This window comes from Anas platyrhynchos, chromosome 18 (assembly GCF_047663525.1).
Source record: "Anas platyrhynchos isolate ZD024472 breed Pekin duck chromosome 18, IASCAAS_PekinDuck_T2T, whole genome shotgun sequence".
Taxonomy (NCBI): Eukaryota; Metazoa; Chordata; class Aves; order Anseriformes; family Anatidae; genus Anas; species Anas platyrhynchos.
In genome coordinates this window covers 12,784,701-12,802,305 of record NC_092604.1, presented here as the reverse complement: position 1 = coordinate 12,802,305, position 17,605 = coordinate 12,784,701, and the positions used below count along the sequence as shown (strand labels likewise).

Below are 17,605 nucleotides of genomic sequence, written 5' to 3'. Positions count from 1 at the left end.
ACAGTAAGTTTTTTCTCCTAGAGCTACAGCCTTTACTTTTAAAGCAGAAAATACTTGTGTATTCCTCTGAATGTTTTTTCCTATGGCTATCAAACGTTGTTATCTTTGAAGCTGATGCTCAAAAGTGAGAAGAAATAGAAGGGAATTTTCAGGTCTCCTTGAAACTGCATGTTTTTATTGACCTTATTTTGATGTGGATATTTTGGTGTAGGTATCAGCAGAACAAATTAGATTGTTGAAGAGGAATGTTCTTTATGAAGAACATCACTGAATATATGCATCTGAGAAAGTGACGAACTAAAGCAGACTAAGAGATATTCATGTGACATGAAAGAAAAGGATGTCATTTCTACCTTAAAATAATATTTAATTTTGTGTTGCATCGCTTCACGTATTTCATTTGACTGCTTTTTCTATACAATAATTAAACCTTCTCCAGTTTGGTACCTTAGATATAGCTGCATACTCCTTACGTGGCTCTCAAGAGATGCCACAAGATATCACAGCTGAACAACTCATTAGAGGCAAAGCTGGAATTAAAACTGCAGAGTCCTGCTTCTGCTTTCCTGTTTGTCCCTCTGGACTGCATGCAATTGTTCCTCTCCTTCCAGTGTTCACACTCTGCAGACAGATCCTCCTCCACTCATAGCCTGTTGTCACTTTATGATCAGTGTTTTGAGAAGATCTGTGAAAGATAACATTGTTTTCTTGCAGAGAATGGAACTTGGTGTTGCCGAGAGGAACAGGATTGTACCACCCATGAAGCTGTCTCACCCTTACAACAAGCTGTGGAGTATGGGTCACGATGATATGGCTATTCCTACCAAGTATTCCCAAAGCTCACCAGAACGACCCCTGACTGCACTTGGTAACATGCCGCCAATCACAAGGAGACCCCGGAGCAGAGACAGCATTCTGGCTCCTGTGGAAAAGGATGAATCAAATCCTGCCACTCGAGGGAATATCACCATTCCTAGGCCACAGGGAAGAAAGACTCCTGAACTGGGGATAGTGCCACCACCGCCAGCACCCAGGGCTTCCAAGCATCAGATTCCAGCTGGGCCAACAGAAACTCTAACCGCCCACGCTACAGGACGTAGCCATTTGGTTTCAGATCTTATCCCAGAGCCCTTCGGAGCTGGTAGGGTGTCCTTAGACCCTGAAGTCCAGCAGTCTGTGAATTATTCCTCTCATTCATCTCAGCTTTTGTCCAGTGCTAGCAGCACTGCAGAGATGCTCCAACCTGTCAAGGTGAAGACAGACAATACTGGTAATGAAAGTGACTACCTTCTTAACCTGCTGGATCCATTAAAAACAGCCAGCTGGCAAAGCAGTGGCCCACAGCAAGGCTCCTGCAGCCTGCAGAGCTCAGCCACTCCACCTTCTGGAGCGGGCTTTGCCTCAGTGGCAAGTGACTTTGTGCCTCCTCCAGCTGCACCATTTGTCCAATCACTCAGTTACCCTTCCCCAGCACTGCCACCTTTTTTACAGGCATCTCCATTTACACAAACATTTACACAAACAGCGCCAGGAGCCCTGTCAGTGTCTCTTGTTAGACCCCCAAGGGGCTCTTTCACCCCCACCTTAGGTCATGCATATAGCTCTAGCTTCATAACACCTAATTCTGGTTTCTACCCACCACAAAGACCTCAGCCAAACATTTCAACATTGTCCATGCCAAACTTGTTTAGCCAGGCTCCAGCTATGGCACAAGCTAGCTCCTTATTGCTGCAGAGCCACAGTGCTTCTCCAGCAAGCTCTCTACAGCCAGCATGTTTAAGTGGTCCTTCTAAATCCAGAACATTACAGGTGGGCAAGTCCAGTTCCAAGGTAGATACCAAGCAAGTACTAGCTCTTCTGTCTAATGAACCTCCTTTGATCCCTTCCAGGCCAGCTAAGGGCTTAGAGTCAATGTTACAATCCTCAAAATCTGAGGAGACAAAAGATCCATTTGAAGATTTGTTAAAAAAGACAAAGCAAGATGTGTCATCCACACCAGGTAAGGTTGAACAGCTCAGAAAGCAATGGGAAACCTTTGAGTAGTGTTCCTGATGATGGCCTTTTGATGTCCCTTTGGAATTGACAGAGATTTTGTTTTTTTGAGCCAGCATAAAACCAAGCATTTCTTTTATGGAAGTCTGAGCCAGGATGGCTGCAGGACCATCACCATGCTGCAATTCCCACGATTGCTTTTTGCCCAGAGTTTGTTTTGCTGGGGAGTTCCCACGTTGTCCTCATCCCTGCAACTGTTTTCTCACTTTCTGCCACTGAAAACCCCCATGACTTTTGCACTGACCAAAGCATGAAGGTAGTTGGGTTTTGGTTGATTTGGTTTGGTTTTCCACACGTAGCTTTTCAGACAATACTACTGATGCAGAAGTTACATCTGCCCTTTATTTACAGTCCTTAGCACAGCCGGGAGCATGACATAGCACATTGTACTTGTGTTTTCTTGCTGCCTGTGTGAATGGTGTTCAGTTCAGTTTTTCCTGTGTTGCTTATATGGCTGTATTTTCCTTTCACATGTAAAGTGCAGCAAACAAACCAGATTTGTGGACTGCACTGAGTTAATCCATAAGGCTTAGCCTGACCGAGTTTGTCCTCTCTTAGAAGACTGACGTTCATCTAGGTCATACTGTTGGGTGAGCTTTTGTTGCATTTTTTTTTTTATTTCCCTCCCCCAGTAAACTTGACACTGAGAGGTACCAGGGACCTCTCTGGTGCAGAATTTTCATAATTCCTTGTTGCAACAAAACCATAGCATAGAGCAGTTGCTCAGGGTTTGGTCCTGCATCTCTGTTGGGAAACCGGAAACACCAGCAATTGATTTTCTTTTATCGTCGTTTATAGTTTGTTTTCTTTTTTTGTTAAATACATCAGAAAATAGAGTCCATGAAGAGTATCCTAGTTCTTATGTATGTATATGTTAATATTATATATAAATATTATACATGGCAGTATATGAATGGGATGTAACAATATCTTACTTGATTATTAAAAAAAAAAAAAAAGAGAGAGAGAAAAAATCAGGGTATAAAAGTCCCTGGCTCATGAATTGAAGTTAAAAGCATACTGACAGGATGTCCAAGTGCAGAGAGATTAAAGCCACAGTGCTCATCTGCACAGACAGAAATAAAACCCCAAGTAGAGCTAAGTGATGTAATGCTGGAAGGCCAACGCATGGCAGCTGCCTGTCACTGCTGGACTTCAGAAGTGCTAACTGCTACCTTTAAGAAATGGGATTTCATTCTGGTCTGCAAGGCTCTCCACTCCTTCAGTCTGTCTTAAAACCCACGATCTTTATCCTGCTTTTGATGAGAACAGTTTGCTGGGCTAACGAGACATTAACTGGACCGTGAAATGGACTGCGAGGTCACAAAGTACAAAAATGCAACGAGAAAGTTAAAGGGTACGTTCATTCTGATTTTCTAAGACACTTCTGTGGCAATAGTATTCTCAAGAAATTTCATATTAGTCTTAGCAACTCCTTTAAAATTTGCTGTCTTTGCAGTTATCATTTTTGTTTTACTTAAGTGGTGCTTTTTTGTTTTGTTTTGTATTTTGGCACAGTCCAATTTAAAACATGTTACTTCAGAAGACATAATCACATCGCCATTAAGCCTTTGGTAAAGGAAATCATTTTGGACACACGGGGAAAATCTTGTAAAGCTTTATCAGAATTATTTCCAATGTATCTATTTTACTCATATAATCTTGGAGGTTTTCTTACTCTAGTGTATGAAAATGGCTGTCTGTGCGTTTGAGTCTGTGCAATACAAAAGAAAAATATCTGAAATGCCAACAGTTTGGGAAAGACCATAGTATTGCATTAATATTACTCTATTTCTGTAAAGCACTGTTACTCTTACGAGCCATTCAGTTGGATTTGTATTTTCTTTTTGTGTTGGAAGACAGATGGTTTTAGTATTGCATAGTAAAATATTTAAAGTCTAAGACAATAGCTTCATTTTATTTTATACAGTTTAGAATATGAACATTATATATAAATGCAGTCTGTAATTTTCAGATTTCCTTCACTACGAGCTAGATGATAAAACTTTTCCAACTATAATGGATATGTACAAACACCAGATAGTTCTGCATATGATGTGTAATTTGAATTTCACATACTTTTTTTTCTTTTTTTGTCACACACTGAGGCTATACTCAGTAGGCGTAATACACATGCTTAACTAGATAGGAAAACACTCAGGTAATTCTGTATCACTGCAAATCATTTTCAATTGTTGATTATTTTACTCTTCCCATATTGTATAGTATAATTCCCAAATTAAATATTTTTGAAGTTGCTCTTTTTAGTCAAACAAGCACTCTTGGATTTATTTTAGGTCAGTAGTTTTAAGTGCTTCGTAACTAACATTTAATATAAGTGGCATTAATCACCTTTCATTTTATTTTGAAGGTGGGAAGGGTGGAGGTTGAACACACCTCTGAGATCAAGGGGTACAAGGCAGCATGATGCTGGAGTTTGTGTCCTTCCTCACCTCCTGAATAGTCGTCTGTCTTAAACTCAGGAATTCCTGGAACGATTAAGCCCTAATAGTGCCAAACATAAACAAAGTATGCCTGGGAGGGCAAGATCAGATGTAAAACATTTTTTTTCTGTTGTAGAAGTATTTTTGATAGTTGTAGTCATCTAGTATAAGAAGTACTACTTCTTGTCTGTTATTTTTCATCAATGACTTTTAGGTCCAGCTTTATACAGTTTCCTGTACTGTCCATACTGTTTGCTTGTTTGGTACCACTTATTTACAGATGTTTTCCTCTTAGAAATAGGGGTATGTTTCTGACCCAGAGTTCAAAAACTGTTGTAAACCTGTATTTTTATTGTTTTCACTTCATTGGGTTTGGAAGCATGTTAGACATTGGAATTGGAAGCTGTCAATCAGACCCACCTTTTATCTATTATAGTGAAGGCTACGTGTTATAACTTCTATTACTTTGAATTACTCTATAAAGGAAAAGAAAAACACTTTCCGTGCTGCAGTTCAACAGGCTGCACCCCAAGCTCCGTCTGCGTAACGTTCTCCTGCCAGGAAAGGGCTCGCAGCGTGCCCTGCAGCGGGCACATTGCTGCCTCCCACAGCTGCTGTGGCACTGCCACCAGACACTTACCAAGGTAAGAAGTCCAGCTGGTCCCAGCCCCAGCTGCTGCCTCTTGCTGTACAGCTGGGGATTGCAGAAGAGGTCTTCAGACCACTGGAGGGGAGATATCTGTGTAGGCTTTTGATGTAGGAAATGGTCTTCTAAAAGCTTAAATGAGACTTGCCTTTGATATTCAGTCCTGGTTCTCTCCAGACATGCTGGGTCAGATGGGGTGGTACAGACAGGAGTGTTCATCCTCTCTGGCTTTCTCCCTTCTCTTGGAGGTTGCTGTCCCCCCTTTTCTCCAGAATAGGATTTTTGCTGCTGCAGGTATCTGTCCTGACTTAGGCCAGAGATCTACAACTCTTAGGTATGTCACAGCTCTAAATGCAGTCTGACAGTGTGTCTTTGTCATAAATCCAAGGGTTAATAGTATCACGGCTAGGTTTCCTTAGCAAGTAAGTACATGTAGTATGTGTGTAATAACACCTAGTAGCACGTGCTTCAGTACAGGTGAAGAGAGAAAGCAATCACAGGTCATGATAACTAAGTCTATTTTTATCCATTTTTATTGTAAATTTCTTTTGAGGGACATTCTATTTTTTATTTTTATTTTTTTACAACTTATAAAATTTACAATTACAAAAGATCAGGACTGTGACCATTAACTACAGCAAATCCAGTTTTGTGAAAAAATATATTTAAAAATTAAATATCAAAAGAAAGTTAAGTTCATTATTGAAAAAAACTTTCATAAATTATTTTTGCAGAAATGCTCAAGACACTGACAAAAATATTTTAACACTTGTACTAGTACTGGCTTTGGGTGCTTGAAGTACAAATGTCTGCTCCTAATCCCGTAAAGTGACTGAGCAGCAGTCTTCCTGCTGACTACCCAGGAACAGCAGGGGATGCAGACAGATTCACTGCTTGCAGTTTGCTGGGTTTTCAGGTGTCTTTATTATTGTCGGTTTTGTAGCTACTTGTTGCCTTTCAGGATAGGTCAGCAGCTTAGTAATATTCAGCTCTTCCAACACAATTCTGTTCTTCTCAAAATAACACAGGCTAGAGTAATACTGATTGATAATATTTAGATCCCATTGCTGCCTTCATTTTTCTACATTTTTAAATCTATGAAAAAATGGAACAGAGCTAAAAAGTCAAAGTACACACCTCTCCTGGCAACAACCCGGAGTTTAATCAGGCCTTAGATTTGGGAAACCCAAAGCAACATACATGTATTCTAAGCTTGCTGTAGCTTTACTGTATGTCATTATGGGATAAAAAAAAAACACACCTACCTTTGCATTTAAGTAAAGGTTTAGACGCAGCTGTGCTCTGGCAGGACACAGGGCACTCTGCCCATGGCTGCTGGTGTGGGGTCTGAGTCCCTTCTCACCAGGAGATAACCCCAAACACCACTCTTAAGATGGGGCAGTCTCAGACCAAGAGTAAATTTTTGTTTCTCTAGAGACACACTAACCAGCTCTGCATGTGGGGCCCTCCCCTTCAGACCTGCTCTGCCAGAAAAGCCCTTTCTGCTTCATTGCTTTAGTCCTGTTACCCAGATGCTGCTGGGCAAAATTATACTCAGCATTTTCTTAAGGTGTGCAGTTTAACTTGTTCCCCTGTAGCGAGGTTAGTGGGCAGTAGAGTTGTCTCTATTCTAAAAGTATGTTAGACCTTCCTAAATAGTATCTGGAACATACACAGAGCAAATCATCCATGTTACAAATAACAGCAGCATTACTGCTGATAAATAAATAAAAGTGATAGCAAGCTCCCTGACCTGAAATGTAGACATGCACTAACTTATCAGTACTATGTCCAATTCCTTTCCAAACCACAGCCAGGGTGACATCACCAGTTGCTCTTTTAACTTCTCCTAAATATTAGAGAAAAGTGACTTTAAAGACAAAACATTAATTGCTTCACCTCCTAATGACTTCTTGTGTTCTGCTTCTCCAAATATTTCATTCTTTACCTTACGTCCACAGTTGCACACATGCAGAAGACCTGTTCTTAATTGGACAGCCCTGATCAGTAGTTTCATCTCTTCCCTTTGCTTAGAATTACCAAAAAAAAAAAAAAGTTTACAACTACACTTTTAAAAAAATCTAAGAGCAAAAAGCATAAAACAGTATAGCATTGTCTTCCAGTGGCAATTAGCTATGGTGCATATTCACACCCTGCTTATTAATAGTATTTTGGAGATTAAAAAGCAGACACTGTTTTCTAAATATTTCTCACAGATACGTGTAGTAATTATTCTGAGATGCTACTGATTTTAAGCCTTATTTGGCCTGCTCTGCTGTAGTTCTTTCTTCAGGCTTTGACACATTATGTTAAAGACAAAGTTGCACATTCATCAGCTAAAACAGTAACAAAGGAGCAGTAAAGCCAAAAAAATAAATATCCCTTTTGGAGCAAAGTGGAGAATAAATGCTGTTTCACTAACATGAAACTGGTTTGTTGTTGTAAAGTTCAGTATATTAATTAACTAAATTCCACTCTTTTGTATCGACAAGCCCAAACCTGAGGGTCCAGAAGGCTACAAGTCTTGAAAAATGTCTTTCACCCCCTTCTCACTCAGGTATCACTTGACATTCAAACGTTAAAGCTCTTACTAAGGACTATTGTGTGGTCCTGCTTTTTAATGTCAACGCCTGAGTCACTGCAGTCTGCTCTGTGTGGTTGGCAGATACTAGACCTAGGAACAGATTGAGGGGGGAAAAAAACAAATCACCCAGCCTGCTAATGTCAACATTGTAGTCTGATCAAAGCAAGTGATCAGTTTTTCTACGTATAAGCATCCTACTTTCAAGAACATTAATACTGTAACCGGTGAGGCAGTCTTAGAAAGGCACTTAATATATTCCTATGGTTTAGTCTAGTCTTAGGAAAAAAGCTTTAGTAGAAGTGCACTATAGCATATTGGTATTTCACTGTGGTCCTCTTGTGGAAGGACAGCAGCTGCTCTAGGAGTTACCTTCCATCAGTCGCCTGCCGTGGCACAGGCACACTGTTTTGTAATTTCTTAATACAGTGAGTTGTCCCCCACCCTTAGACCTTCCTCACTTAGCTACGTGGTCCAGTGACCCTGACTGCCAGCAGTGACAGTTACTGCAGAAATGATGGATGGATGCAATGGGTAAGGCTGGCAGCACACAGCTGCCTCTACCGGCTCACTAGGGACCAGTGGCACTGTGTTCTGGTAGGGGTCCACACACCTTACCTCTGCTGCGCCATAGCCACTACTTGCTTCCTTGCTGTCACCGCCTCCAGGGCTTTTCTTTTCTCCCCAGACTTTACTGCTCTTGCTTGCAGACCAATTTTATACAAAGCTTTTGTGGGATGAACTGGAATAACATAAAATTACCAAGTTCATTTAAGCAGTTGAATCTTACTGCCAAGGGTCCTGTAAGTAGCTTAAAGCAGGACAGACCTGTCCTACAAAACAAAAACTAAAACAAAAATGAGTTGGCCTAAGACCGAAATGCTGCAACAGTTCCATGACTGCGAAAGGACGACAGCACCTGTGACCCCACTTGTTATATCAGCCTCTCAGTTGGTGGCAGCTTGATTACGTTCCACATTTCCACTCGAGCCCCGTCTTTTTCCTGCCGGCTTGGACTGTATCTTCCCTGAGTTGCTCTCCTCCTCTTCATGACAATCACCGTGGCTGCACCAACTGCAAGGAGAAGGGCAGCCCCTGCAGCCCCGACAGCTCCCACAATGGAGGAGTTACTAAGGTGCGCCCACACTGGCTGCTGCGGTAGAACAGGGTGTTACTGAGAGCTTCCCCATGGACAGCACAGCATTTCACATCCCTCTTCCCCATCCCCCTGCCTCACTAAACTGCATTGGTACTGTCAGGGTGATGACAGCAATGCTCGCCCTGTGTTCCCCCACCCTCTTTCCCTCACTAGGTGCCCTAGTCCCTGCTCTTATCACACAAGTCCAGGCACTGCAGAAGCTTTCCTGCTCATCCCACCCACCCCCTGCCCCATGCAAGGCACAAGTTCAGTACTTGGCACCCCGAGACTGCAGCCAGCTCCAGCACTGGTTCACAAACCCACGTCATTGTGGCTGTACCTTTCTTGTATGGTACCCATGGGAATGTCTAACATTACTTCATAAAACATTGATTTGTACAATGATTTCCGTAATTAATTACAATTCCCTGAAACAATGTCCATCACAGGATAGGAGGTCACGGCTGCTGTTGCTGTTGAAGATTGCTTTGTGAAAACCTCATGTGCCTTTGAGTGTGTTCAGTAGTTAACAAAAAACAGAGCAGAGTATATAAAGCAACTGTAAATATCCTCCATCCAACTCTCCTTAAAACTACATAGAGACCTTTGGCTCTAAGTTAGTGCCCAATTTAACCCTGCCTTTTAAACAGATTTAAATGTGCCATTGCAGATTTAAACATGCCAACTTCAAAGCCGGTGCACTTCAACAGCTCCTACTGGGGTAAAAGTATGGGGGCAGCCCATGGGGCAGGACAGGGGGGTAAAGAGGCTCACTATGAGCCACTGGTGTGCAACTGACTCAATTAAATGAAACCAGCTGGAACAGCTATTGCATATACAGTCTGCCTTGTACTTCTAAATCCAGGTCTTCATTACCATGCCTTAAGGAAACTGAGATAAGAGTGGATCTGCTGCTGCAAGTGCTGGAAAAAGATCAAGGTCAAAGCAGACCTCGCAGGTACATCTCCTTGTCAGTGTAGTGCCTATATTAACCGCTCTTCAGGTGGCACCTTTAGGACACTGTCCATCTCCAGCCGAGCTCCTGCCACTTCTTGCTGACTTGGGCTGTAGGTTCCCTCTGACTGGCGCCTCTTCCTTGCAGTGAGAACCATGAATATGAGAGCAATACTGAGGAGCAGTAAAGAGCCACAGGCTACAGGGACAGCTACTTCAATTAGTGGGGAGGGGAAGAAAGCACCTGGAGTCCCTTTCTGTAAAAGAAATTAATGGAGAAACAATGAAACTCCAGTGGTTACAATAAAGTTGAAGAGCCCAACATGGTCAAAGTTGAGGAAGTAAAAAGAGGAAAAAAAAGCAGATGTGTACCTGAATGGAAAAGGACAAGCACAGGGTTTGAGGGCACCTGCACAGAGAATGCTTGCTTAATCTCTCAGCAAAATGTCTTCTCTCTTTTTTTTTTTTTTTTTAAATGGAACACTTTTTATACAAAGAACAGCTAGTAACGACATCTGAAATTTTCTTCTAATTCAAAACTAGTGACATTCAGTAATGATATTCTTCAGCAGAAAGAAGAAAACAACATGCAGCAGGAAGGGGATGATGTTAAAGTCAGTACATGGATGGGAGATGGAGAAGACTAAAGGCCCAAATACAGAGCAGAGAAATGCAGTCAAGTGAACGTTCTTCAGCTGCTGGTAGAATTAAGGATAGTATGGAGCACAACAATAAAGAATGAAAAAGAAAAGAGTGGAATTTTTATCATTAAAGAAACCTTTAAAATTACAATAAGCCTAAAAATGGGAAATACTTCTTACTGTTAAAAATAGTATCTGCCATCTCACAGATAAAAGCAAAAGAATTCAAGCTCAAGCTCAATTATTCACAGCTTTTGGATGCCATGCAGTCTCTTCCCACGTCACACAGCAAAACACAGAAGGAATAGCCCCAGACTACCTTCTGGGAGGTCCTTCTGCCATTTCCAGTGACTGAAACTAAAGTCGTCTCTCTAAGACAGCCAAAATTCAAGCCATGTGCTACTGGTTAGTTCTCGTTTTGCACAAGCATGCAGATTAGTCACACAGTACCAGTGCTACAGGAGGTTTTAGAAGTCTGCTCCTACTGCCTGTTGCATGCTCCTTACTTGCTACTGTTGGTGGGAGGGAGGAAGAGCAAGAACGCAGCTGGCCTCTCTGCTTCTACAGCAAACCGTTAACAGCAAATGCCTGTAAGCTGCAGTGTGTCCTTCTCCCTGCCCCCCCCACCACAGGAACTGTCCTATTAAGAGGGAAAGGAAAGACTGTTCTGCAAAAAGTCGTGTGGATGATGAGAATGAACAGAAGGAATCTACAAGAAGTGTCTTTGAATAGAAGAAGCAGAGGTACCTGAAGGAATCTATGCACATAAACTGGAAGTGTCAGGAGCGACCTCACGGCACATGCACTACGTGAGTCTTAGTAACAGCAACAGCAGCAGACCCCGCCTTGGTGCGCAGGCTGTTCCATGCAGTATGGGTTAGTGCATTCCCAGGTTACCAGACAAGCCACCTGTCCATGCAACATCTTTACAGAGAAAAAGTAAGCGTATGATTTAACAGCTTCCATGCAGGAAGGATTCTAGGCTCAGAAAACAATGCTTTGCTTATGGAGGAAAAGTAAAGCATCACAAAGGCTGCCCATCTGGTCAGAAGCAGACTCAGCAGAAAGAAGCATGCTACATTTTCACTTAGACTTGAATCACATTTAGCTTGATTTCACTTGACTTCCCATCTCAAACACATCTACTTCTACCCAGATGATCTTTGGAGAGAGAGAGACTCTCATGCAGATAAAATGATAAAATGCTAGCTGAAACCCCATGCTCTAGGAAACTGGGAGGCTGTGCAAGATAGTGAAGGGAAAGTATTCCATTCATATTAAAAATGTATCAGCATAAAAAAATATTTGTAACCCTTTAACAACTGAATATCTCACTATTGAGGCACGTTTATTTGGTACATTACACACCTCTGTCACACGCAGTAACTCAGCTGGCCATTCCTGGTTTTCCTGCAATTTGTGCATTTTGTATTACCCAACAACTTCCTATTTAATAGAACCTGCAGAAGTTTTCATTCACTGTTAACTGTTCCTCCCCACCCCTTCATATTTTTTTGTCTATTCTTACCTCCTTATTTATACTGTGAAAGTGAAAACAGCCTTAACAAGCCACAAGAATCAAATCTGCTGCCAGTCATTCCTGGCTTTGAATCAAATTTGTCTTCTTTGTTCTTATTTTAAAAATGATGTAACTAAAATCTCTAGTTTTCTTTTTGTACCACCGCTATGAGCATAAGGCAGATAAGTAATATCTCCTTTTTGTAGGTCCAACTGCAATAGTTTGATTATTGTCCAAAGTAAAAATCTAAGGGAAGTCCAAGAGACAGCCCTGGAAACCATCTGGCAGAACATGCAGATTCTGAGAAGTATTTGCTGCAATTACTTGTATGCTGAAGACTAACATACAACAGCATTGCCAAAAAATTATTTCTCACTTCATTTTTTTGGTGCCAACTGTGCTTACCAGTGCGCTTTAGCCAAGACACATACAATACACAGGCAGTTCCACTGATGTCCTACTACCAAGGATTCTGCTGAGCCTACTTCTGCTGCTTCTCACAACTCAAAGTTTGGAAGAACAGACAGGAGCTTCCAAAAGGAAAGACAAGGAAGTGCTTACATTAATGTCACAGCGCTCTCCAGTGTAGCTGGCACTGCACAAACATTCGTATTTGTTCTCAGAGTCTTGACATGTACCTCCGTTCTGGCAAGGATTTGGATCACACTCATTTATATTAATTTGACAACTGGAAAAGAAAAGTGTATTAGAATTAAATGAAATTTCTCATATATGTTTTTGTGCAATAGAACACAAGATCATACAGCCTACAAAAGCCTCATTTATTTGAAAAGCTCCTGTTGCATCGTGCTTTCTGCAGGTCCAGCATCATGGAAGTTTTACCCTTTTGCACCAATCCTCCTTTTGTCGTTTCTGGATGACCGAACCCAGTAAGGTTCTCTAGCACAGTTAACAAATCCTCATGAGGTAAAAGAAATACTTAGAAGCATTCCATACTGTGAAATTGGTCATGTGAGCAGTATCATACCAAGCCCACCTCTTCTCAAAATAACATCTGGTTTACAATTTTGGAGCAGTTGGCAAACAGATATATAGGAGGATGAAACATTTGAACCTTTTCAGCTATCCCATGGATGTGAGAATCAGAGCACAAGCTCCTTTGCAGAAAAATAGCACTTACTTTCTTCCAGTGAAACCTGGCTTGCAGCTGCAGTTGGCTCCCCAGGTCTCAGTGATGCACCTGCCACCATTCAGACAAGTGAAGTTCTTACCACACTGCTCAGGTGGGAACGGCCATCTGGGAAAAACAAAAGGCAGCCTTTAAAGCAGTCACTTTGGGGGAAGGTAAAAATATACTCGGATACAGTGGAGACTGTACTGACAAGGGTCATAAGCATAGTCATTGCTTTTTCTGGGAAGGACTTTGACATGAGTTGAGAAGGGAAAAGCGTCAGAAATAATCCATAATATCAGCATATGATTTTAAACGTGCCCAGAAACAAGTTTGTGCTGCTAGCACAATACACACAAGCATCATCAGTACTAGGACTCTTCTCACATAGTTTCCTATTCTTGCTGAGAAAAATATATGCAGAGACAGGAATACCAAACTGTAGCGCAGCTAGGCCACAAAAAGAATAATGCATGCACTAGATAATTACCTGCACCAGAAACAAAGTAAAACAACAGGAAGTTCAACCTGGGTAGACCTGAAAACTGAAGTTCAACCATGTAAGCATCTATCTCAGTGTTCAATTTGAACAGGCATGAGTACATGGAAGTCTAAAGAATATTTTAGTTTCTGCTTCCTTTACCAATATGAGACATACCTTTGTGACTAAAATATGCTGGAGTTTTTCCAAACAAATACAAGTGCTATAAAGATAAACCTTATGTACCATTTTCAGCACAGATTAGATTGTCTCTCTCCTGCACACTGCCCAGAAACCATCCTCTATGGAACCATTTCTAGCACTCTAGACTACTCAGTACACCTGAAACTTCAGAACACAACCTGCCTCCATCCTCTGGGGGCCATAAGGCTCCTGTCAGTTCATAAGCATGGAAGTGGGTTGGTTTTGTTAAATCAATACGACAACATGCCAGGTGGATGTCAAATCCTGGAGAAGATGGATTTTTATAGGAATGCAAGATGGATGTGGCAACAGGCTATAGGACTTTCACTTTAAATGGCTCTGAAATGTAACATGAGACCCACATAAGAAAGAAGGCTCCTTATCCTAGGGCAAGAACCATTCTGTGAGGATTTGGACCTGGACAGCACCTTCAAATTAACATCAGAATTTAGGTGCTTTTATCTACCAGATACCCACAGGGAAAATTTTTCCCAGAGTGTCCCAAAGCAAAAGTCCAATTTATCTGGGTGCTTCTCTATCCCCCTTCAAAACAAGCAAGGCACCTACTCGCAGCGAGGTCCTGAAAAATGGGGCAGGCACTTGCAGGAGTAGCCATAAACCCTGTCAATGCAGGTGGCTCCATTTTGGCACTGGTGCCGCACACAGTCATCCACGTTGATGTCACACTTCTTCCCAATGTATCCCCGGAAGCAATCACACTGAAAATCTGCTACTGCATCAACACAGTTGCCATGAACACAAGGGTTTGGCTGGCAGTCGTCAATGTTAGACTCGCAGAGCAGCCCTCCCCAGCCAGCACTGCAGGCGCAGCTGAAGGAGTTGAACAAGTCCTGGCAGGTGCCAGCATTGAGGCATGGGCTGGAAGCACAAACATCAGCCCCCGTGCAGCCCAGCTGGACGGTCCTTCTGCTGGACTGCTGGAACTGCTCTGGCTGAGGGTATGAGAGGTGGGCAGTGAACGGCAGGTAGATCCCCCCTATCTTCACTTGTCCGAGGCAGCCAGTGAAGTTTTCACCTAGAACAATTGGTGCATTGTTCTTTAAGAAGTCCAAGTTCCCAGCACTTCCCTGCAGAGTCACATTAACAGCCCCATCCAAGTGAATCACCCATCTAGACGAAAGAGCAGACGGCTCTTCCATAGACACAGAGATTGTGTGCCAGGCACCATCCGTGACAGAGTCCTTACTCAGGAAGCTGACACCTTCAATACTGTTCCCACTCCTGATGGCAACAAGGAGGGAGGAGTTCTTAATGGCTATCTGGAGGGAATCCACTTCTTCCACAGCCCGAAGCAAAACAGCATCTTTGTCCCTGGTTCTGAAATCCACGTGGAGGCTGCTCAGCGTTCTGGTCACTGATGTGTTGGTGGTAAATTCAATGGCACCATCACTAGTAAATGTTGCATTAGCCAGACCTATAGATAAAGGGGTAGAGCATCAGGGATTTGTAAGACAGCAGGTGTAACATTAGAGACAGACCAATGGCAAACTCTTGGCAGGTTCCCTCCCTTAAGAATCATGTAAGCTTAGTGTAAGTAGGATTACAGGCCTAGCGGCTGGCATCATTAAAGCTCTTCCTGTTTACACTTACACTTCTAATAATAATATCCAGCTATTGCATACTGATTTTTACTCATTAGTGTCACAGCACAGCACAAAAATACAACAATTGCCCTTATGCTAGTATAGAAAACTAGAATGCAAGTCAGGAAAGTAATACATCAGAGGCTGCTGAGAAGTGGCAGAGCAGGGAACACACTAACATCGAGTTCAGGACATTTTGTAGCCTCTAACAACATTCCCTCCCCAGCAGGGAATCGTTAGCTAACTAGCTTTATTCATTACTCATGGTTCTGTCTTAGGTGAAAACAGACACATTTGCAATACTTAATTGTGTCTTACTTGGTCAAACAACTGAGACTCTTGAAAGGGAGGAACATTATGGAAAACAAGATGGCCCCTGCATTGCAATGATGATAAGGCAGGAGTAACAGTGAACTGGCTCCTCCCTGATACAGTCATAGCGACAGGAAAAAAAAAATACACCTTTGAGTACAGTCTTTGCTCTAGCACAAAGTGGTAGTAAATCCATAAAATGCATGCTGCCTGTAAGAGTGCATACTTGGGCATCATTCCCAGCTTGCTAACTGCAGCACTGTTATTGCAGCATGTGTTTGTATTTATTGCAACAGTACGAACTAGAAATAGTGACTGTAGGCACTTTGCTAACACACACACAGACTTTACTAACATGTACACAGGAGAACAGTACTTACACACATATCCTGCTAGAACGTCTACACATGTGGTAGCTTCAGGACATGGGTTACTTTCACACCAGACTCTCTCTTCACAAAATTTCCCAGTGAAATTTGCTGGACAGCTACAATGGAAATCATTCCAAGTGACGATGCATTGGCCACCATTCTGACATGGCTCGGACTGAAAAACAAAACAGTGCAGTGCAGGAGCAGTGCCGTTCATGTTCAGATCTATGAGATTTTGGTAGAAGGAAATGTGACAGAGATTACTACAAGCAGTGAGAAATAAGGGTAATTAAAATAGTGAATCAATGGTAGGAAAGGAAGCACAAGGGTCCCTATGCAAGCAATTCCTGAGACCATGCCTCTCCCCATACACACTGCTGATCGACAGAAACTCCAGGCAGAACTCCATTAGTGTGGAACAGGACAGCTGACAGGACATCTGCAGCACCCTGTACTTCAGAGAGCATCTCACCTACTGCTACTGGTCTGCACATGCTGACCTTCAAACTGTTGCAAAATCTACAGATTCAGGTGCACACACGCACAGCAGTCAGGGTTTGGGCACCAGTCCTCATCGCTCTGTGAAAGAGGGGTTTTGTGCGTGTGTATCACCAGGCAGTACAATGTTACTACTGATGGTTTGTATCTAGTTATTTGAGAGAAGGAAGCACATCCTTGCTTGCTACTATTTTTGTTGTTGTGGCATCTGATACAAATTATCTACCAGAGTCTGCTATTCTTCAGGTGAGTTTTTTGGTTCATTTATATGTGTTCAAATCCAAGTAAACAGCTGCCCAGATCAGTAACATTACAGGACGTATGAGAGAGTTTTCCCCATAGTTTCACACTAGAGAAGTCTGCAGCTCTCAGATTTGAAAAGTTATCCTCTGAAAAAAGGATAGAGAGACAGGAGTTACATCATAAGAGTGAGGTCTAAGAGTACAGATGTCCTGTTCTGTTTTCCTTTCCCGCCTGAACAAAAAAGGAAAAATAAAAATCAGACAGCATGGAAATAATGGTACTCTATCTACTAAGAAGCCTAATGAAGTCAGGTAATTGCTGATTAAATACATAAAATTGAGAAAAGTCATCATAAGCTAAAGGCAATTCTAAATTATTAGAAACAAATAGATCAGGCACCAATCCCTGCAGGTTCGGCCTCATTTAGTCAAAGTATTTGACATCTCATGACATCAAAACACACTACAGCACCATTATAATCCTTAACACCCCTACAGCAACACACTGTGCAAACAGTGCCTAATTATAGCCAACTAAAGTAACCAGCATTTCACAGAAGGAATTAAAACAAACACGAGACACAAGAGGAAAGGCGTGAAACAGGTGAAAGCAGCTTTAAGGCTCCTGAGAGCCTCGCAGTGTTCTGTCACTGGCAGGACACACCTGATGCCAAAGAAGTGACAACACTTCATAGCACCACGAGCAGGAAGGACAAATACTAGGGAGCGGGGCTCCCCTATATTTATGGTGGCATAAAGGAGAGGCACCTTCCTCTAAGGGCACAA

The 17,605-nt window shown here is 42.2% G+C and overlaps 2 protein-coding genes across 15 annotated transcripts in view; one reads left to right on the top strand and one right to left on the bottom strand.

The window, feature by feature from the left end:
• DENND1A (DENN domain containing 1A) overlaps nt 1-4,328 on the top strand; it is a 191,789-nt gene extending 187,461 nt beyond the window's left edge. For all 10 annotated transcript variants that reach the window (XM_072025263.1, XM_072025260.1, XM_072025262.1 and 7 more), the window contains one exon: nt 715-4,328. In XM_072025263.1, the coding sequence (XP_071881364.1) occupies nt 715-2,043 (1,329 nt within the window). In that variant the 3' untranslated portion in view covers nt 2,044-4,328. The remainder of the gene's footprint in view (nt 1-714) is intronic.
• A 1,329-nt stretch (nt 4,329-5,657) lies between these two features.
• The window catches only part of CRB2 (crumbs cell polarity complex component 2), a 65,849-nt gene continuing 53,901 nt past the window's right edge, over nt 5,658-17,605 (bottom strand). For 3 of the 5 annotated variants that reach the window (XM_072025256.1, XM_005024458.6, XM_005024459.6), the window contains exons 9-13: nt 16,089-16,254; nt 14,360-15,227; nt 13,117-13,233; nt 12,537-12,663; nt 5,658-10,072 (exon numbers count right to left, since the gene is read on the bottom strand). In XM_072025256.1, coding sequence (XP_071881357.1) covers nt 9,845-10,072; nt 12,537-12,663; nt 13,117-13,233; nt 14,360-15,227; nt 16,089-16,254 — 1,506 coding nt within the window. In that variant the 3' untranslated portion in view covers nt 5,658-9,844. The remainder of the gene's footprint in view (nt 10,073-12,536; nt 12,664-13,116; nt 13,234-14,359; nt 15,228-16,088; nt 16,255-17,605) is intronic. The other 2 variants (XM_072025255.1, XM_013104116.5) reach the window with 2 other exon arrangements.